At 46.0% G+C, this 21,665-nt stretch overlaps 1 protein-coding gene across 1 annotated transcript in view; it reads left to right on the top strand.

The window, feature by feature from the left end:
- Positions 1 to 21,665, top strand: part of Ide (Insulin degrading metalloproteinase) — a 511,525-nt gene that overhangs the window by 207,940 nt on the left and 281,920 nt on the right. The window contains exon 8 of the mRNA XM_068372359.1: positions 16,563 to 16,700. Coding sequence (XP_068228460.1) covers positions 16,563 to 16,700 — 138 coding nt within the window. The remainder of the gene's footprint in view (positions 1 to 16,562; positions 16,701 to 21,665) is intronic.

The following is a 21,665-nucleotide window of genomic DNA, read 5'->3' as shown; positions in this document are numbered from 1 at the left end:
ATTAAGAAGTCAACTTCTAAGAGGGAACGGAGTTCTTCTCCTAAGGAAACCTTACTCTCTTCATCAAAGACACGACACCGGTCTGCCTCCTCTACTGCTAGGTGCCAGGACGATACCTCCTCTCTCTCTCGGTGCCAGGACGATAACGATATGCTTACGCAGGACAGTACTTCTTCTCGTTGCCAGGACGATACCTCCTCTCGTCGCCAGGACGATACCGCCTCTCGTTCTCGACGCCAGGATGATACTGCCTCTCGTTCTCGACGCCAGGACGATACCGCCACTCGTTCACGACGCCAAAATGATACCGCCTCTCGTTCACGTTGCCAGGACGATACCGCCTCTTGTTCACGACGCCAGGATGATACCGCCTCTCGTTCACGACGCCAGGACGATACCGCCTCTCGTTCTCGACGCCAGGACGACTCTGCCTCTCGCTCTCAGTGCCAAGACGATACCAGCCTGCTTCCTCAGGACGATACTGCCTCTCGTTCCAAGGACTCTTCTAGGGCTTGGTGCCAGGACGACACCTCTTTCCGGCGCCAGGACGACACCTAGCGCCAGGACGCAAGCCCTCTTTTGCAGGACGATTCCTTTGATTTGCCTTTGTCTTTTTCTAAGGAACCTTCTTCTGGTTCGAAGGATGTTGCAGATGTGAATCAGGACCTCGAGGAGGTCTCTGATGACGATGATAAACCTGCTGACGCTGCCGGAGATTACAAAGTTCTCTCTTGCTCCCTTCTGGAACTTTATGGAGAGGAATTCCAACCTGCTGCTCCGCAATCTCCTCATTCCTAATTTAACAGAAAGAAGGCCAAGAAACAGTCAGCCTTCATCAAGATGAAGCTGCTGATTTCTGCAAAGAAGGCTCTTGCGAAGATTGAGGACTGGATGAAGGAACGGAGACCAGCAGTTAAGACTTCCTTCTCGTTTCCACCAGCTCGTCTTGCTTCAAAGGTTGGTATGTGGTATGAGACTGGGGAGCCTTTGGGTCTGGGAGTTCCTTCCTCCTTCAAGGGTGACTTCTCTGGCTTAGTGGACTCAGCTAGAAGGCATGCTCTTAACTCAGCCAAGATCATGTGGTCGATATCGGAGCTGGATCATCTCGTCAAAGGTATTTTTAGAGCCTTTGAGGTTTTTAGTTTTCTAGACTGGTCGCTAGGGACTCTAGCAAGGAAGACTAACCAGATGGAAGGAACAAGGAACTCGAGACCTAACCAGTATTATGTCCTATATGGACAAGGTCCTCAGAGATGGGGCGAATGAGTTGGCTTTCGCTGTTCCCAGCTGGAATCCTAAAGAAAAGGGCCCTGCTTTGCTCTTTTACTTCAAGGTCTGTTACCATTGCGCAGAAGTCTGAGCTTCTTTACGCCCCCCTGTCTCAACATATTTTTCCCGAGACCCTGGTGAGAGACATTATGCTTTCGCTGGCCCAAAAAGCCACCCAAGACCTATTATCTCATTCGGCTCGTAAGCCCTTGGCAGCCGCTCCTTCTTCGAAACGGGAAGAAAAGAAATTCCAGTAGCCATTTCGGGGCAGGGCTACTTCAAGACCAGATTTTAGAGGAAGAAGGCAAGAGTCAGGACCAAGATCGAACCGAGGTTCGTTCAGAGCTCGCTCTAGAAAATGAAGTTCATCTCCTCCAGACAGTAGGCGCAAGAGTGTCAGGTTTTTGGCAGTCTTGGAAGAGGAGAGGGACGGACACCTGGTCCCTCTCAGTCATCAAGGAAGGATACAAGATCCCCTTTCTGAAGAAACCTCCTCTCGCAGATACTCCGCTGGCCTTAGTAGCCCAGTACACAGATCCTGGGAAACAGAAGGCCCTCCTAGACCTAGTCGACCAAATGCTGGACAAGGGATCGATAGAACCGGTTCGGGATCTATCCTCCCCAGGCTTTTACAATCGCCTGTTTCTAGTGCCCAAGAACTCGGGCGGATCGAGACCCGTCCTGGATGTCAGTTCTCTGAACGTCTTTGTGGAGAAGACGAAGTTCTCCATGGAGACGACTCAGTCTGTGCTGGCATCAGGACCTCCAGGGGACTGGATGGTGTCCCTCGATTTGCAGGACGCATATTTCCACGTCCCCATCCATCCGACTTCAAGGAAGTACGTGAGATTTGTAATGCAGGGCAAGTGCTTCCAATTCAGAGCACTTTGCTTCGGTCTCAGCACGGCTCCTCAAGTCTTCACCAGGATAATGGCGAATGTGTTAGGCTGACAGCATCAAGAGGGAATAAGGATATCCTTTTATCTGGACGATTGGCTAATTTGTTCACAATCGAAAGAGAAATGTCTGGAGGATTTACGAAAGACTTTTATGATGGCTCAAGATATAGGCCTGGTCATCAACAGGGAGAAGTCTCAGATCAAGCCAGATCAGACTATTCTCTATTCGGGGATAGTTCTGAATTCAGTTCTTTTACGGGCTTCTCCCTCACAGGAAAGACAGACCGAAGTTTCCTGGACAAGAAGAGGTGCTCAGCGAAAGAGTGGATGAGTTTGCTGGGAACCTTCTCCCTCGAGCAGTTTGTCTCACTGGGGAGACTCCATGTAAGGTCTCTACAGCACTTTCTTTCGAAAACGTGGAACAGAAAGACGCAGGAAGACTTCTTTTCCTTCCCCATTCCAGCAGAAGTCAAGGATCCATGAAGTGGTGGCTGGATCCAGCCTTGTTGGGGGAAGGGATCTCCTTACACAAGAAGAACCCAGACCTAGTGTTGTTTTCAGATGCGTCAGAGTTAGGTTGGGGGGCAACACTAGGAAGCAAGGAGGTCTCAGACTCTTGGGAAGGAAATCAGTTGGAATGGCACATCAACAACAAGGATCTGATGGCCATTTTTCTGGGGCTAAAGGCCTTCAAAGACTCTGTGTCTGGGAAGATTGTGGAGGTCAACTCTGACAACACCACAGCTCTTGCGTACATCAGAAAACAAGGGGGGACTCACTCTCTGTCCCTGTTCAAAACAGCAAGGGAGCTCCTTCTTTGGGCAAAGGAGAACAAGGTAGATCTGCTGACGAGGTTTGTACAGGGACAGAGGAATGTAAGGGCGGACATGCTCAGCAGGAAAGGGCAGGTCCTTCCCACGGAATGGACCCTCAACCAACAGGTCTGTCAGAGTCTCTGATGGCTGTGGGGGAGACCCCCTAATAGACCTTTTCACCTCCAACTTGAGCAAGAGGATCCCCATCTATTGCTCCCTGGTTCCGGACAAGGAGGCTATAGCAGTGGACGCCTTTTTGATGGATTGGACGGGGATGGACACATATGCCTTTCCCCCCCGTTCAAGATCATCAACCTGGTAGTCAGGAAATTCGCCCTACTCGATTCGGGACGAATGATCCTGGTAGCTCCTTTCTGGCCAATGAGGGAATGGTTCACGGAGGTGGTGGCCATGTTGATGGACTTTCCAAGAAGCCTTCCTGCAAGTCCAAAGCTGCTCAGACAACCCCACTTCGAGAGGTATCATCAAAACCCCCTCGCTCTCAATCTGACTGCCTTCAGACTATCGAGAAGCTCGTCAGAACGAGATGATTTTCAGTGCAAGCTGCAAAAGCTATCGCCAGAGCGAGGAGGGTCTCTTCACAGTGAGTCTACCAGTCCAAGTGGGAGACTTTTAGAGCTTGGTGTAGGAAGCACAAGGTTTCCTCATCCACTACCTCTGTGAGCCAGATTGCGGATTTTTTGTTGTACCTCAGGCAGGATGCTAAGCTGGCTGTGTCCACAATCAAAGGGTACAAAAGCATGCTCGCTTCAGTCTATCGGCATAGAGGCTTGGACTTGTCTCATGATAAGGACTTGCATGACCTCTTAAAAGTCTTTTGAGACAACCAAACAGGTCCAGTTAAAGCCTCCTTCTTGGAACCTTGATGTGGTTCTTAAATTTCTGTGCACCAAGAGATTTGAGCCCATCTCACAAGCTCCTCTTAGTGAGGTTACGAAGAAACCCTCTTCCTTTTGGCCTTAGCAACAGCTAAAAGGGTCAGTGAAGTCCATGCAATTGAAAAGCAGTTAGGCTTCAATCTGAATGGGGCAGTTTGTGCCTTAAGAATAGATTTCCTCGCCAAGAACGAGAACCCTTCAAAGCCCTGGCCAAGGACCTTTGAGGTTCCTAACTTGACTAACCTAGTAGGTCAAGAACAAGAGAGGCTCCTCTGTCCAGTCCGAGCCCTCAAGGCCTACTTGTCTCACACTAAAAATGTGAGAGGCTCTTCTAGCTCCTTGTGGTGTTCGGTGAAAGATCCTCAGAAGCCCCTTTCAAAGAACGCTTTGTCTTTTTTTCCTGAGGGAAGTTATAAGAGAAGCGCATCTCTTGTGTGAGGAGGAACACTTCGGCCTTTTAAAAGTGCAGGCTCACGAAGTGAGAGCCATTGCGACCTCGCTTGCTTACCGCAAAAACACGTCGGTCAGACAAATTATGGATGCGACGTTCTGGAGGAGCAACTCTGTGTTCGCCTCTCATTACCTCAGAGAGGTGAGAATGGATTATGAGAAATGCTATACCTTGGTCCCATACGTAGCTACGGGTTCTGTATAAGGCAAAGGAGTTACTACCTCCCCTCAACCTAAGTTTTGTATGCCTGTGTGTGGGTTGGTGTTTTTAATGGTTGTCTGAGGACGTCGACTTGTGTACAGTCACCTCAGTCTAGTCAGATAATTGATATCTAATTTGCAAAGGTTAGGTGGTTGGTTTTGGTAAGGTTGCAGTTTTTAATATATGGGCAATAGGTAGTCCTGAAGTCTTGTCAGATTGTTGGTCTCACCCCGTTGACAGACTCGATTGAGTTTTTTCAGCACTGCAGGTCACATCCTGGCTGACACTCCTAAGGGAAAGCGACTCGAGAGGCAGGAACCTTTGAAGTCAGCTACCTTAGCAGGTAAGGAATCAAGGTGTTTTTTATCCTACAACTTTTTTGGTTGTTTCCCCAACGTTTACTGTCTATCACCCTCCTCCAAGTGTGTTAATCAGCTATATATATATATAACTGCCAGGTAAGTTCTATTCATAAAAATGGAGTTTTTATGATAAAACAAAGTTTTATGAATACTTACCTGGCAGTTATATATATTCTAAGGCCCACCCACCTCCCCTCAGGAGACAGGTCGGGCATAGATGAACTGAAGAACAGAACACGGGAATGATTCCTTGTACCACCCTGTAAGGGTTGTTAACCACCTAACCGCCCTACCACCACAAGGCGGTTGCCGCGTTTTGAAAAATTCTGCCGAAAGTAGAGACATTAGCTATATATATATATAACTGCCAGGTAAGTATTCATAAAACTTTGTTTTATCATAAAAACTCCATTTCATCCCAATCCCCTCAATTATAAATTTGTTGAACATTGTTCATGACTAATGAGTTTATATGAGACTGTCCATGACCAGAAAACAAAGTTTCTATCTGGCACAAAAAGACTTAATCCACAAGCATACCAAGTGAAGGGCACAGGGCAGATATGCCAGTTGGGGTCCCAAGCAGGTTTAGAACAAACATGTTAATCAGCTGGTAAAAACAAATAGCGAAACTGAATGCTTTATAGAACAGGTATAATGGATAGTCTGGTCACTGCATAGCGGGCTTGGAGGTGGCAGGTAGAGAAGTGTGTAGAATAAGATTACTTGAAGGTTGGCTCTCATTCACTACTCCCTTATTGGATACTGTCCAGTGAGGAGCTCCTTGAAGAAAAAAAAAATTTGGCAGGACTGGGTTCAGAACGATACTGAACCCTATTTTGTGACACCCTTAGATCACTGCTCCTGACCGTCATCTGTGCTACTCTCATCTCATCTTCATTCTGTTTGTCCTTCTGTGTTTCCGTGCCAACACAGCACATGTATTCTGCTGGAAACTACAAAATCCAGCAATGTTCTTCATTGCAACTCTATATACGGGATACCAAAGCGCCCGGGGCCCTCATGTGTCATGTCGCTCGAAATCCCATCACATCTCTCATTCACTGTGGGCAAGAAAGAACACCCTCCTATAGAGGGGAAAACATACAATTTTAAATTGCAGGGAGTAGAAAGGTTTGCAACAGTACATTTTTGCCATTCTGTTTTGTTTATTGTCCTCCTTTTTACACTGTAACCTCTAATGTATAGTGGGAACTACTTTCTTACTGGACCTCGGTGCCCAACTGTTGATCCAACTAAATCAGTCAACACTTTCTCTTTTCCTTTTGGTTATTTCTTTTTTTCTCCCATCTCTTCATTTTGGGCTTGAAATTGTTGAAGACTTTGGCTTGTTTGATTTTATTTTGGCTGCTGCTTTGGATTTGGCAGTGTGGGATGGACGGCATTCCATCTCGACCTGTGCCAATTTAGATGCCATCATCCTCTGGCAGACCCCATTGGGTGCAGACCAAGTCTGTTAAGAGTCGGGCTCCTGTGATCCGATTGTAAGTCACTCATATTTGCGGGTAATGGGTGACACCAGGCATTGGAGTCGCCGGTGGGAGGGGCTAATCACCCCCACTGACCAGTGTACGCCCACCTTAAGAGAGGCAGCCCCTCTCTAATAGAGGACTGGTCCCCGCTGAAGCCTCTTCTCGTGTTGGGCCACATGGGATAGGAGGACTGACTATCTCCGATAAGAGGTGGATAACCCGGCTTGCTCTTACCAAAAAAACCCACCCCTCTGTTGATGACCTGGAAAATACAAACATGGACCTCGGTACAGACAACTCCAACTCGGGTTCTTATATTGTAACGTTGGAATCTTATATGGATTATGGAAAGAATGATTAGAAAACACTAGAGAAGAAGAGAGAGAGAAAGAGAGTGAAAAATGACAGTACAGAAAGATATAGAAAAGTAGAAGTATTACGTGGTCACTATGAAGTAGTGAATTATGAAAACTTTTTTATCTTAGAATTTGAAACGGAAGAAATGAGTGTATAAAGGTTTTTAAAGCTAATAGGGAAATAGTTACTTTATGTGGAGGGCAGCCATAAATTCTACCCCAAGGAAATGGAAGTCTCTTGATAGAGACACTATCCCCATTACAAGGTGAAAGGTAAAAACACTTACAACATTGAATGGTCATAGTGTAAAATGCGTATCGCACCCTACTTTCAACCAGAGTAGAGGTGTGATTTATGCTCCAGAATTGCTGGATATAGAGGAAAAAGAAATTGAGGATGAGTCAAGTAGTAAAAGTTGTCAGAATGATAAAGAGAGTTGGAGAACAACGTATTCCTCTTGCTACCTTGATTATAACATTTGATCAATGTAGATTACCAAATGTTATTAAAGCTGGTTGGCTATTTTTGAAGGTGAAACATTATATCCCTTCACCAATGCGATGTTATCATTGCCAAATGTATGGCCATTTAAGCCAGAAATGCAAAAAAATCTAAATAATAAGTCAGCTGTTTGTGCCAACTGTGGAAAAAATAGTCATGGAGTATGCTTAGAAAATCCAAATTGCATACATTGTGGGGAAGCACACCCAGCTACATCTAAAAGCTGCTTTAAGTTTATTTTTGAAAAATAAATTCAGGCCATTAGGACCATGGAAAGGGTTACTTTTAGAGAGGCTCGTAAAAGAGCTCTTGAAAAGCAGATAAGACCAGGGCAACCTTTTTCAATGGTTCCGAAGAAAAACTTGCCAAAGCACACGGACGAAAATTATATTCCCACTTCTAATATAAAGAAACATATGAAAGTAATGAAAGAGGTTGAAAGTCCCATCGAAAATCTATATCCAAAGATCTGAAAGGTATTCAAAAACCATCTACTCCCATTCTAAACAATAATACAAACCTCTCTCAGGCCGTGTCCTTGCCTGATCTGATGGAGGTTCCACTTGAAACCAATTTACCTGGTGAACTTGTAGTGGAGAAGGTGCAAAAACGTGATAGATCACAACCTTTTAATCGAAAAAGAGAGAGACCTCCATCTCTCTCGCCTCCTACCATAAGAAACATTAAAGTCACGACTTCAAATAAATATGATGTCTTGTCTGCTGATGTTTCTGAGCAACTGGAAGGTGAATTGAACAAATCAGAAATTCAAGTAGAGGTCCACCATCCTCCTCAACACTTAGATCAAAAGAACAGAAAGAAAAAAGATGAACACAAAACCCACTATATCAAGATCCCCTCTAGGAGATACCACCAGGAAATATTGTTAGATCAAATACTTTTTCTCTGGTATATTTAGCAGTATTATACCTTTGAAATGGTGCTTTAAGGAGCATTTCACTGGGCGACACAGGTTCCTCGCCCAGAAATAGATTTTTCCTTTGTCAAAATCCCTTTTTTCTTCCATTCTGCAATAGAATTGCCAGGGTTTGAGGGCGAAATATGAACAACTTAAGCTCCTCATATGTGAGCACTACCCTATAACTGTATGTCTACAAGAAAGCAAGCTCGATGCAAATACTCCTTGTCCTCGAGAGTATGTTAGCTATAGGACACTATATGATCAACGAGCATGGAGCCATGGGGGAAGTCTTATATACGTTCGTCAAGATGTTCACCAAATATCTTTGTCTATCTGTACCCCTCTGCAGGCAGTGGTTGTACAGATTGATATAGGGAGAAAATACACAATCTGTTCTCTTTACTTGCCTCCAAATGATATCTCATATGATAATATAATAGAGGTGATTAAACAACTCCCACAACCTTTTTTTTCTCTTGCTAGATCTTAATAGTTGACATCCTTCATGGGGTGATGTTTTGGTAAACGGAAGGGGTAATAATATATCATCAATTTTGGAGAATGAAGATGTAGGTCTCCTTAATACAGGAGAGCCTACACACTTTCATGTTCGGACAGGTACCTTGTCCTGCATTGACCTATCAGTTGCAAGCTCTAACTGTCTTCTCGATTATAATTGGCGAACATTAGATGATTGGCATACTAGTGATCATGCACTAATTATTATAAACACCAACAATCGTCCACCTTTACAGAGATCGTCTCGATGGAATCTTGATAAGGCGGACTGGGATAGATTTTGGGAGCTAAGTGAAATTGAAGGAAATGTGGATGAGTTTGAAAGTGTTGATGATGCCATAGACTTACTTAATGGAACTCTTCACACAGCAGGAGTCAATTCCATTCCCAAAACAACAAGGATATTCAGACGACGACCAGTCCCCTGGTGGTCATCAGAACTAACTGCCTTGCACAGAGCCACAAGAAAGTCTTTAACTTGATTGCGCATGCGTCGTACTGAGGAGAATTTAGTTATATACAAGAAATATAGAGCACAGTTCCGTTGTGCCATGAAAGAAGCTAGGTGCCAGTCTTGGATTTGTTTCCTCCATTAACAGTAGAACACCAACATCATCTGTGTGGAGGAAAGTCAAAAAGATAGCAGGCAAATTCACCCCAAACCCACCGCCAGGTTAGGTTAGGTTATAGTTGATCATATAGTGTCCTGGAGCAACCGAAGTTAGCAATTCTCTGGCTGACCATTTTTCAAATGTATCATGCAAGTTTGAAGCAGCTCCTGGTCACCAGTATAGGAGCATTGAAGAAAAGAAAGTTTTAAATTTTGCAACAAGAAAGCAAGAGTCGTACAATTCTCCTTTTACTGAAAGAGAATTTGATTCTGCACTTGCTACATGTAATGATACAACCCCTGGACCCGATGGAATTCTATATGTAATAATTAAACATATACCTTTTAACACAAAGTTATTTATTTTAAGCATTTTTAATAGAATATGGCATGATCATAGTTATCCAAGACTAGAAATTATTTTAGCCTTTTTAAAACCCTGTAAGGACAAGTTTTTAAACATCTGACTTACCCGGTAGTTATATGCAAGTCCCTGACGTCACGGCAGAAATTTCAAAATTCGCGGCAATCGCCGATTGGGTAGCCAGGTGTACCACCAGTGCGCCCTCTACTCAGGTACCCGGAACCATTCCAGTCATTCTTCATATCTTCCCTGCCGCCGCACCGGCGACATCGTTGAATTTTTCACTCGCTTTAACCTGTATAATTGCAGTTTTGTTCCAACATGGAGTACTTACCTCGAACTACTTTCTTAGGAGGATCTGGGATCTCCTCATTAACCGACCAAGAATTTTGCGTAGTTCCCCCTCTCTCCGTTACCTTGTTGGGGCGCTCCGGGGCGGAAGAATACTTGCCCCGGGGCGACCCGGGGTGACCCGGGGTCAGCGCGCGAGGCAGCGCTGCTAGGTCTGAATCGTTAGTAAGCGTCTGGTCGCGGCGTAGATATCATCTCGCCACTCCCTCTCACTTATCCCGTCCGATCACCTTGTGTACCTCGTGTTCCTTTGTGTTCCTCATCCCTTGTGCACCACGTGTTCCCTTTGTGTTCCTTACCCTTTCCCTTGTGTTCTTTTGTTGCTTACGTGTCCGCGTTTCCTTATTATGGAATCCCAGCGTCGTTGTCCCGGGCCCAAAGCTGGTAAGTCTTGCGGGGCCTGGCTATCCAGGCCGGGTGTTGACCCGCACACGCTGTGCGCCTCATGTCGAGGAAATAAGTGCTCCCCTTCCTCCACGTGACCGGAGTGCGAGTCTTGGCCAGAGCTTCAGTGGTCCCTGTTCGCCACTAAGAAGAAAAAGGCACCCAAACGATCTCCCAAGAAGGCGAGCCTCACCTCGCCGTTAACATCGCCCTCAGCGCCTTCGGAGAGAGGTTCTCCTTCACCTTCCCCTACCTAGAGTAGGGGACGAGGTAAGTCCGTTGTGGGGAAACGGCCCATTGCCGTTCCCCATGAGTCTGATGTCGGGGATTCTGTTAAAGAGGGGCCTACGCAGACGAGTGGGGGGTCTGTTAGTGTGACGGAAGTATGTGTTGTGGACGAAGTCCTGGTGCCCGCAGGATACGTCGCAAGTGAAGACCTGGTGTGGGGGAAGCCTGAAACAGTGCCTACCCCGCCCCCCATCATGGCAGTGTTTTTCTGGTTCAGCGGGTTCCGGGTGCAGCCGGGACAAAGAAAGGAGGACCACGTGTTCTTTGGATCCCGACTCCATTGTTTGGACAGCGCCTAGGACGCCCTTCAGGTCCCCCATGCGGCAGGTAGAGGAGTTCGAGGGATGGTTTGCCTCTCGAGCTGCTATTCGCACGCCCCCGGCGGCCTCAGGCTTGTGATAGAGTCAGAAGATTTCGACAGCTCCTCCTCCTCGTCTTCCTCCTCAGACAGCTCCTCGACCTCCAGCTCTTCCTCGTCGGAGGACTCCAGCGGCCGGGACACCAAGAAGAAGAGGAAGAGGTCCAGAATAAGGAGGGTTAGCTCCCACGCAAGCCCGGACAGGAAAAAGTCGAAGTCCTCGAGGAGAAGGAGTAAAAAGAAGATTTCCTCGAGAAGGAGATTTATCAGAGTGGCTCTTCAGCATCGCGGGTCGGGCAGGACGGCTGCCGCCCCAGTGCCTGCCTTGGTGGCTGCTGGAGCCGCTTCCGTGCCCTTGCCCAGTGTCTCTTCGGCTCCGACCACTCGTCGGGTGCAGTTGTTGGCACACTTTCCCTTGCCCTTGCTCGGCAAGTCATCGGCTCTATCCGTTCGACGGGAACGCCCGCGGATGGAACCCGGCAGCTCAGCCCCTAGCCACTTCGTCGCGCCAGCTCCGTCCAAGTTACGGAACCTGCCGCTGCCGTGACCTTCAAGCAGCTCCATCCGGTTTTCCCCAGGAGGGGGTAGACCCATGACGGATAACCCTGCCCCGGCGGCTCCAACCGCTACCGAGGCAGCCGCTCCTCAAACCCGTCAAGAGGGTAGGGATACCTCCGCTCCCACGGATCCCTCCGTGTTCGTGGATGCTTCCGACACGAAGGTGCAAGTAGTAGAGGAGTTGCTGGACACCGGCGAGTGCTCCCCGGACGAGGTTTCATCGTACAGGAAGGTTCTGGCCCTAATTCGCCACCACTATAGGCTGGACGAGCCACAGCCGTCATCAGAACAAGCTTGGCTGTCAGGTCTGGCCAGGATGGCTGACAACCCTGTCCAACAGAAGCCATCCCTGACCTTACCCTTAGCGCCCGACGTTGCCCTGGGGATGGAGCACTTGGATCGTTTTGTGTCGGGCCCGAAGAACTCCCTGAGAGCCCAGGGTTCCTTCAATCTCCTACTGGGACTTAGGACCCAAAAGAAATTTCATGTGCCAGACGGGCAGCGCTCAGGGCCCCGCACTCTAGAAGAGGCCGTCGCTACCCTGAACCAAGGCAACACCGATGAGCGGAGCCTTAATGCACTGGTGGTTTTCTCACAAGCAGAGGCCGCCATGATGGAGGACACCGCTCAAAACATAGTTAACAGGACCTCATGGCTAGACTGGTGGGCGTGCACCCTAGCAGGATTTCAACTGGCGCATGACCTATCGGTGCCAGAGAACCAGGCCCTGTTACAAGAACTGATCCGCTCGGGGGTGGGGTGGGGGGGGGAGCGATGAAGTTTCTCACCTTGCAGTCCCTTACCCAGACGGCGAACTGGGTTCTCAGGAGAAGGGACACGGTGCTGAACAGACTGCCCTGTAGACTCCTCGAGCGAGAAGCAAAATTCCTAAGGAACGCCCCGGTCTGGGGCGAGACCGTGTTCCCCCTTCAGGCCGTGGCGGAGATGCTAGAAAGGGTAGGAAGGTTAAAGAGCTCAGCCGAGCCCAGGCAGCCGGCGACAAGACGGCCCTCACACAGAAGATCTTCAGCGGACAGGGCCTACCCGCCTACGCCTTTGGCTAAGCAGGAGGCCTCCTCCCCTTCCTGGCACCAATCCCCACGGCCCTCCTGCAGGAGCGGTGCCCCAGCCCAAGCCTCCTTTAGACCTAAATATTCCGGCTCAAGGAGAGGCTGTTCTAACCGTCTTCCCAGAAGGAGATAGGGAGAGAGGCCCCCTACGCCTTCCCACGCCTCAGGTGGGGGGATGCCTCAAACGTTATTGGCAAGCATGGCGAGACAACTTGCGGATCCCTGGACGGTGACAGTCCTCAGGGAGGGACACAGAATTCCCTTCCTGTCAGAACCGCCCCCTCTGATACGATACCCGAACATCGAGCAGAGTGGCTGGCACCCGAGGACACCGAGAAGAGAGAAGCCCTGCAAGTGGAAGTAGAGGCCATGTTGAGCAAGGGAGCTCTACAGCCCGTCCAGGAACCATCCCCAGGATTCTACAGCAGGCTCTTCCTGGTAGAGAAAGCTACGGGAGGCTGGAGGCCAGTCATCAACCTCTCGGCTCTGAACAAGTTTATCAAGAAGACTATCTTCAAGATGGACACGCCTAAGTCGGTGCTGGCAGCCTTGAGAGAAGGGGATTTCATGATGTCTCTGGATCTCAAGGATGCCTAATTTCAAATCCCTTTACACCCCTCCAGCAGGAAGTTCCTCAGAGTAAGGTGGGGCTCCCAGTCCCTGCAGTTCAAGACCCTCTGCTTCTGCCTGTCAACAGCTCCGCAGGTGTTCACGAGGGTGTTCACCCTGGTGTCAGTCTGGGCACACAAACAGGGCATCAGGCTGATCAGATACCTCAACGATTGGTTGCTGCTTTCAGCCTCAGAGGCAGACTTAAAGAATCAGGGCACGAAACTTGTACAGTTCTGCAGGGAACTTGGGATTACAATCAACCTCGAAAAGTCCCAGTTAGTCCCAACCACCAGGATGACGTACCTAGGGATGGTCCTGGACTCCCAGCTGGTGAGGGCGTTTCCCTGCCAGGAGAGGCTAGACAACCTAGACCAAGTAATTCGCCCGTTTCTAGAAGACACTCCAATGAGAGCCAAGGATTGGCAGAGACTCGTGGGACACTTGGTCTCATTGGAGAAATTGGTTCTGCAAGGGAGGCTCAAGCTGAGACCCATACAGTGGAACCTGAAGGACCTCTGGTCAGCGGAGGAGTCCCCACAGAAGGTAGTCAGGGTGACCCCGTCCTCCAAGGACATGCTCCTCTGGTGGTCCGACAGTAGGAACATGCTGAAAGGGATACCGTTCACATCCGCTCCTCCAGAGATGCTGCTCTTCACGAATGCATCGAAAGAGGGGTGGGGAACTCATCTCCTCGTAGAAACAGCAGAGGGAAAGTGGTTCCTGGAGGAAAAAACCCTACATATCAATCTACTCGAGCTCATGGCAGTGCAAAAGGCCCTTGCGACATTCGCCCGTCTTCTTCGGGGAAACTTGGTAGCACTCATGTGCGACAACGCCACGGTAGTGGTGTACATAAAGAAGCAAGGAGGCCTGAGATCAAGGGAACTGTGCGACCTCGCAACTCAAATCCTGGAATGGACCGAAAAGAACCACATTCTGCTCACAGCCAGGTTCATTCCGGGAAAGAGAAGCGTTCTGGCCGACTGCCTCAGCAGGACAGGGCAGGTAGTATGGTCGGAATGGTTTCTTCATCCGCAAGTGGCACGGGAGATTCTCGAGCTATGGGCTCCCTGGTGATAGACCTGTTCGCCACAAGGCTCAATGCACAGCTACCCGTATTCTGTTCCCTGGTACCAGACCCGACAGCAGCGTTTGAGGACGCCTTCCAACACTTGTGGGATGGTCTCGACGTATACACCTTGCCCCCCTTCGGGATCATCAGGCAGGTGCTCAACAGGCTAAGGCAGTCGAGGTCTACAAAGATAACTGGTAGCGCCCTGGTGGCCGGAGAGGGAGTGGTTCACGGATCTACAGGACCTGTCCACCCTTCCTCCGTGACCCCTTCCAGCAAGAGAAGACCTACTACGTCAGCCACACTTCCGAAGGCTACACGAAAACCCCCAGAGCCTGAGGCTACACGCGTGGAGGTTATCAAGCACCTTCTAAGGAAAGAGGGATTCTCGGAGAAGACTGCTTCCAGGATATCAGGGTATCTCCGGAAATCCTCGTGCGTAGTGTACCAGGCCAAGTGGGCCACTTTCATAAAATGGTGTGCCACACAGAACCTGTGGCCTTTAGACGCGTCGGTCCACAATATTGCAGACTTCCTGGCTTACCTGAGGGACGACCTGGGAGTCTCCATTCCAGCCATCAAAAGAGTCTGTGCAGCACTGGGACAGGTTTTCCAACTCAGGGGCAGGGCATCAACCTAAGGGCTTCTCTCCACATCTCCATGCTCATCAGAAGTTTCGAACAGTCTTGTTCCCCACGCTCCTCAAAGGTTCCTCAGTGGGACATGGCCAAGGTCCTCAGGGCTCTTTCCAGGCCTCCCTTCGAACCACTTGAGGACATCCTAGACAAAGACCTCACCCTCAAGGCTGTGTTCTTACTAGCTTTAGCCTCAGCCAAGTGGGTGAGTGAACTCCACGGCTTGTCCTTCGAAGTCTCGCACTCGAAAGGGTGGAAGGATATGTCTTTTAAGTTCTTGCCGGATTTCGTGGCCAAGACCCAGAACCCAGCAGTTGCGGATCCTAGGTTCGAGGAATTCTCTATTCCAGCAATTCCTCGTTCTGACAATCTGGAGGACCTGCTTTTGTGCCCCGTGAGGACAATCAGGAAATATCTCAGTAGAACATCCAAACTCAGACCAGCTATCTAAAGTTTGTTTGTATCTTCAGGCCCAGTCAAGAAAGCGGTTTCTAAGAACACTATATCTTTCTGGCTCCAGCAGGTTATCAAAAGGGCATACGACAGTGAGTGTTCCACGGTCCCTGGGATCCCGCGACCCCATGATATTAGGGGCCTTAGCACTTCCTTAGCTTTTGACACCAACATGGCAGTGGGCCAAATCTTACAAGCAGGTACTTGGGCCAGACAATCCACCTTTACAGCCCACTACCTGAAAGATTGTACAAGAATGTCCCTGGATGCCTTCTCCATTGGGCCAGTAATTTCGGCCATGCAACAAGTTTAGTGGTTTTTGGGCCCCGGGTAGCCCGTGGGAAGTAATCGCAAGCGACACAAGTTCCTCCTTACTCCCCCCTTCCTTGCTACTCTCTCCCTTCTCCCCCTTTTCCTATCCTCCTTCCATGCGAGAGATGGACGTTGTGGGAAACCATGTCCGGATTATATATAAAGGTAAATTGTACATAAGGTAGACTTTTGCGTGCTTTCTCTTACTCTCCTACCCCTCCACTGAGTCGTCTAGACCTAGCCTCCTATCTAGGTCTTGTGCCCCAGGATGATTGGGATATTCCGGCCTGTAAGCCACTCCCTCCTCTTAAAGTATAAGTTTCCTAAGAAAGTTGTTCGAGGTAAGTACTTCTAAACAAAATTGGGTAACTTCTAGCATGCTACATGTCATTAATCGCTAGATTGTAAATAACTTCAAGACTGTCTCATTACTTTACTGAGGGCCTTGTATCCTTTTGAAAGGAAAGAAAATAGGATCTTTTTTTTTTCCTTTTTTATAAAAGATTGGGGTAAACATCGGTGAAGTGAGCTTCTTAAGAAAAAGCAATATGAACATCAGGTCTGTACTGTATCAAAATAAGAAACTCATTATGGAAATTTTGTTTATGCTGTACAGCTTTTCCATCTTGTTAATTTTTTTTCAGTTATCCCTTATACCATTGTCATTTAATATATTTACCTTGATACCTGTAGAACAGAGACTTGTCTGAATAAAAATGGGAATAAGTTTCCCCTTCAATTTTAAAGGTATAAGAGTAATTTATTCTTTAGCAACATGTTTGAAGTGGTATTTCTTTTTATTTACAGTATTTAAATTTACTGAAGAGTAAAGGACCTCAGGAGTGGGTTTTCAGCGAATGCAGAGACTTGAGTGCAATGAATTTTCGATTTAAGGATAAAGAACGTCCCCAGTCCTACGCTTGTGGATTGTCAGAGCAGCTCCACGTATGTAGTGAATATATTTTAACAGATTTTACAAAAAACAGTTGTTTGTTTTAAATATTTTTCTGTTATAGTGGTTTAGTTTAGAAAACTAGAAATTGCTTGAAAAAAGTATTGTAATATAAACTTTGCAGACAGTTCTTGTCATCGGTACAGTATACAAACAGCCCTCAACCAACGAACACAATGGGTACCAAGAGGCCTTTCATAGCTTGAATTTGTTGATAAATTATCTTACAAGTACCCCTAGAGTTAAATTTTGGCCTAAGGTATGCGTAGCCTAACTCAAATGCCTATGATTATCAGAAGTCAACAAATAGTCTCCTTTCATATAAAATCAGTATCAGATTATTACAAATGATGTTTGATTTACTTTATCACCTTACATTACTGTATATAATACTGTAAAGTATATTATTATGAAGCTTCATCTGTGGTTGATAACAAGGGAGGGTGGGCTGTGGCACCCAAGTAGTCCCAGCCGAACTCGGTTGAGTCCCTTGTCAGGCTGGGAGGAACGTAGAGAGGAAAGGTCCCCTTTTTTTCATTTGTTTGATGTCGGCTACCCCCTAAAATTGGGGGAAGTGCCTTGGTATATGTATGTATATTATTATCAAAAGAGAAAGGTATAAATAGCAGTACACAAATTACATTTGTGTAGATACTACCATGTTTGTTTACATTACGCTTTAAATAAATGTACAGAAGGTTATTTATAGTTTTGTTACCAAATTCAATGCTAGGAACTTAACTGTATCTACTTCATGGATGCCTGAGTAGTGCTAGATAAAATGCAGATGATTATTTTATTTGCAGGACCGAAGGAGGCCACCATTTTTATTGTTTTGTTTTGACATGTCTGACACAATCAGCTGAGCTAAGGTGCGCAACACTCTCTCTCTCTCTCTCTCTCTCTCTCTCTCTCTCTCTCTCTCTCTCTCTCTCTCTCTCTCTCTCTCTCTCTCTCTCTCATATAGTAAAATATATAGTACTGTGCATTGTACTGTAAATATTAGATAAAAAACATTGATATACAGTAAACCATTTTCTTGTGGTGACAAAGATATGGTGGAGACGAGTTACTTGACACTTTGGATAATTCACCGTCATGGGGTAACTCGTTTTCTTCTAAATCGTGCCAATTGTTGAACGATATATTTGATATAGACGCTCAATATTTGCTTTATTCTCACTGATATCTGGTACAGTGGAACCTCTACTCACGAATGTATTTACATCCAAATTTTCCAACACCCGATGTAAAATTCGAGCAATTTTTCGACTCTACACCCGAATTTTATTTCGACACACGAAGTAAGCAATTTTCGTCGTACCGGTTGTATCCGAATTTTTCGACACGCAAAGTACAATTCGAACACATTCTTACTCTACACCCGAATTTTTTTTGACACCCGAAGTAAACAATACCCGTACATGTAGATGATACTCATAGCGCCGGATGTATTTTTCATTTCCGCCGATAGAAGGCAGCATTTCTACCTCGGAGGGACCCTCAATTAGCGTGGCTTGGGACATTCCTCTGTTCTCGTCGGCTTCGTGTGGTTGTGCCCTGTGCGTTCTGCTATTAATTGTGTTTTAATCGTGATTTTTTACTTTCATCCTTTTACGGTATTTTACGTAAATCATGGGTCCTAAAAGGCTTAGTTTCACAAGTGGTAGTGGTAGTGGGGAGAAAAGGAATAAGGAAATGCTTTCTTTAGAAGTAAAGCAAGGAATTATTGAAAAGCATGAGCGTGAGTGAACTTGCAAAAGAACATCACGACGAACTTACTACAGAGGAGCTCAAGGAACTCTATGCTATGTCTGAGCGCATGAGTGATGACGAGGAAGGGATCGAGGAGGTAGAACACGTGTTAGGTTCGGCGCAAATAAAAGAGGTGTTAGGAAAATATCAAGACGTAGTCGACTTCATCGACAAATACCATCCAAAAAAATTGCAGGTTTGTCATGTAGTTGCACATTTCTATTATGTTTGCCTAACTTATTTTCAAAACATTCTGAAAAGCTGTACCAAGCAACTTTCTATCGATAGCTTCTTGAAAAAATCTACGAAGCGAACTCGTGATGAAGAGGAAGGAAGTGGTTCAAAGAAAACGGCAAAGAGTGAAGCGAAAGAAAGTGAAACAAAGAAAACGGCAATGATTGAAGAGAAAAAAATTCAATCAATTTTAAATGTAGAGTGAAAGTGATTAAAATTAATCATCAAAAAGAAAAAAAGGAAATGTAAAAAAACATATAAAATATGAAAATAAAAAAAAAAAATAAGCTAAGTTAGGTTAAAGTTCAGTGTAAGTTAGAATAAGTTACGGTAGTGTACGTTTATCGTAGTCACCCTCTCTTCCTCCTCGCCGCTCGTCTGTTTCCTCTCTGCGTAGCAAGACCGACACCTGCGCTGGACTTTCTAAGGTAAAGTGACGCTAAAAACCGGTTTCTTATTTATTATTTCTTTATAATTATTCTTTTTTACATGTCTATTATCTAATGTAGTGTGCATTGTTGTCATGTGTAATTATGTGTAGTAATTTATTAAGGAGTTATCATAGGTTTTTGGGCTCAACCACGGATTAATCCTATTTCAATGTATTCTTATGGGAAAATTCATTTCTACAACCGAACATTTTCTACACCCGAAGTCGGTTGTGGAACGGATTAAATTCGTATGTAGAGGTACCACTGTATTATGATATGGCTACTTTCATTTCCACTGAAATGGCTTACCATTTCTTCGCACTCGTAGCAATATCATCACTAATCTTTTGCTTCATTGCACTATCACTAGCAATTTGCCTATAAGCCCTAGTTAATGTTATTGTAAATTACGGTGAAAGGGCAAAACTATGGCGAAGGTAAAACACACAAACAGCAACAATGATCACTATAACAAACACAATAGATTTGGAATAAAGCAGGCTGGTGCTTCTGTGGGTGGTGGCGGCTGGATCTGGACCCAGTCAGGAGTGGCGCTAATTTCAAAATTATAACTCCATGGAGTTTGAACATATTTTTCACTTTAGGTAGATGCATTCGTAAATCTGAAAGTTCGCAAATCGTATGTTCGTACCTTAAGGACTGTCTGTATAATATCTACCTGAATTAGTTTATTGTACATAAAATCATATCTTGACTCATGCGTGGATGTAGTACGATAGAGAGTAAAAGATGTGAGATTGGAAGTATGTTTAGAAGTAGAAGGATGGATGTATTGGCCTTGTGTGAGACAAAGATGAAAGGAAAGGGTGAAGTGATGTTTGGTGAAATGTCTGGTAGAGAGTCTGGGATTGAAAGGGGAAGAGCGAGAGAGGGTGTGGCGTTATTGCTGAGTGAATGGATGACAGGTAAACTGGTGGAATGGAAGGAGATATCATCTAGGTTAATTTGGGTAAGGGTTAGGTTAGGTAGGGAATGTTGGGCGTTTGTCAGTGCGTATGGGCCAGGTAGTGAGAAAAGTGAAGAAGAGCGAATGAGTTCTGGAATGAATTAACTAGGTGTGTAGAAGGACTGGGTAGAAGGAATTATGTAGTTGTCATGGGTGACTTAAATGCTAGAGTGGGAGCTGGAGATGTAGAAGGTGTCAATGGGAAGTATGGCGTACCAAGTGAAAATGAGAGTGGTGAGACTGGTAGATATGTGTGTTGAACAAGAGATGGTAATAAGTGCTAGCTTTTTTAAAAAGAAAGATAAAAATAAGTATACATGGGTAAGAGTGGCAAATGGAAGAGTAGTAGAAAGGGCATTAATGGATTATGTGTTGATAACTAAAAGAATGTTTGGAAGATTGAAAGACGTGCACGTGTTTAGGGGTATGGCTGATGGTATGTCTGATCATTTTTTGGTGGAAGGAAAATTAGTTGTAGCAAAAGAGTGGGGGAATAGAGTAGGTGGATGTAAAAGGGAGCTAGTGAGGGTTGAAGAGCTAATAAAACTGGTGGTAAAAAGTAAATATCAGGAAAGGTTGAAAATGCCTTATGACGAGGTGAGAGTAAGAGAAACTGGTAATTTAAAGGAGGAGTGGAAGTTAGCAAAAGAAAATTTTGTTGGGATTGCAAGTGATGTATGTGGCAAGAAGGTTGTTGGAGGCAGCATGAGGAAGGGCAGTGAATGGTGGAATGAAGGAGTGAAGGTAAAAGTGGAAGAGAAAAAGAGGGCTTTTGAAGAATGGCTGCAGAGTAATAGTATAGAGAAGTATGAAAAATATAGAGAGAAAAATGTGGAAGTAAAGCGCAAGGTACCTGAGGCAAAGAGGGCAGCTGACCTGAGGTGGGGTCAGGGATTGGGTCAGTCATATGAAGAGAATAAGAAGAAGTTTTGGAAAGAAGTGAAGAGAGTAAGGAAGGCTGGTGCAAGAATTGAAGAGACAGTGAAAGATAGAAATGGAAGGTTGTTAAAAGGAGAGGAGGCAAGGAAAAGGTGGGCGGAATATTTTGAAAGTTTGCTGAATGTTGAGGATAATAGGGAGGCAGATATAATTGCTGTTGCAGGTGTTGAGGTGCCAGTGATGGGAGATGAGAATGAGAGAGAGATTACAATAGAGGAAGTGAGGAGAGCACTAGATGAAACGAGAGTAGGAAAAGCATCTGGTATGGATGGTGTGAAAGCTGAGATGTTGAAGGAAGGGGGTGTGACTGTACTTGAATGGTTGGTGAGATTGTTTAATATGTGTTTTGTGTTGTCAATGGTACCATTAGATTGGGTTTGTGCATGTATTGTACCACTATATAAGGGTAAGGGAGATGTGCATGAGTGTTGTAATTCAAGAGGTATTAGTTTGTTGAGTGTAGTTGGAAAAGTGTATGGTAGAGTAATGATTAATAGGGTTAAGGATAAAACAGAGAATGCAATCTTGGAAGTACAGGGTGGTTTTAGAAGAGGTAGGGGTTGTATGAATCAGATTTTTACAGTTAGGCAGATATGCAAGAAATATTTAGCAAAAGGTAAGGAGGTGTATGT

The sequence above is a fragment of the Palaemon carinicauda genome, chromosome 4, assembly GCF_036898095.1.
Source record: "Palaemon carinicauda isolate YSFRI2023 chromosome 4, ASM3689809v2, whole genome shotgun sequence".
In the NCBI taxonomy this organism is placed as follows: Eukaryota; Metazoa; Arthropoda; class Malacostraca; order Decapoda; family Palaemonidae; genus Palaemon; species Palaemon carinicauda.
Note: the sequence above shows the minus strand (reverse complement) of the source record. Positions and strands in the feature narration are given on the sequence as shown.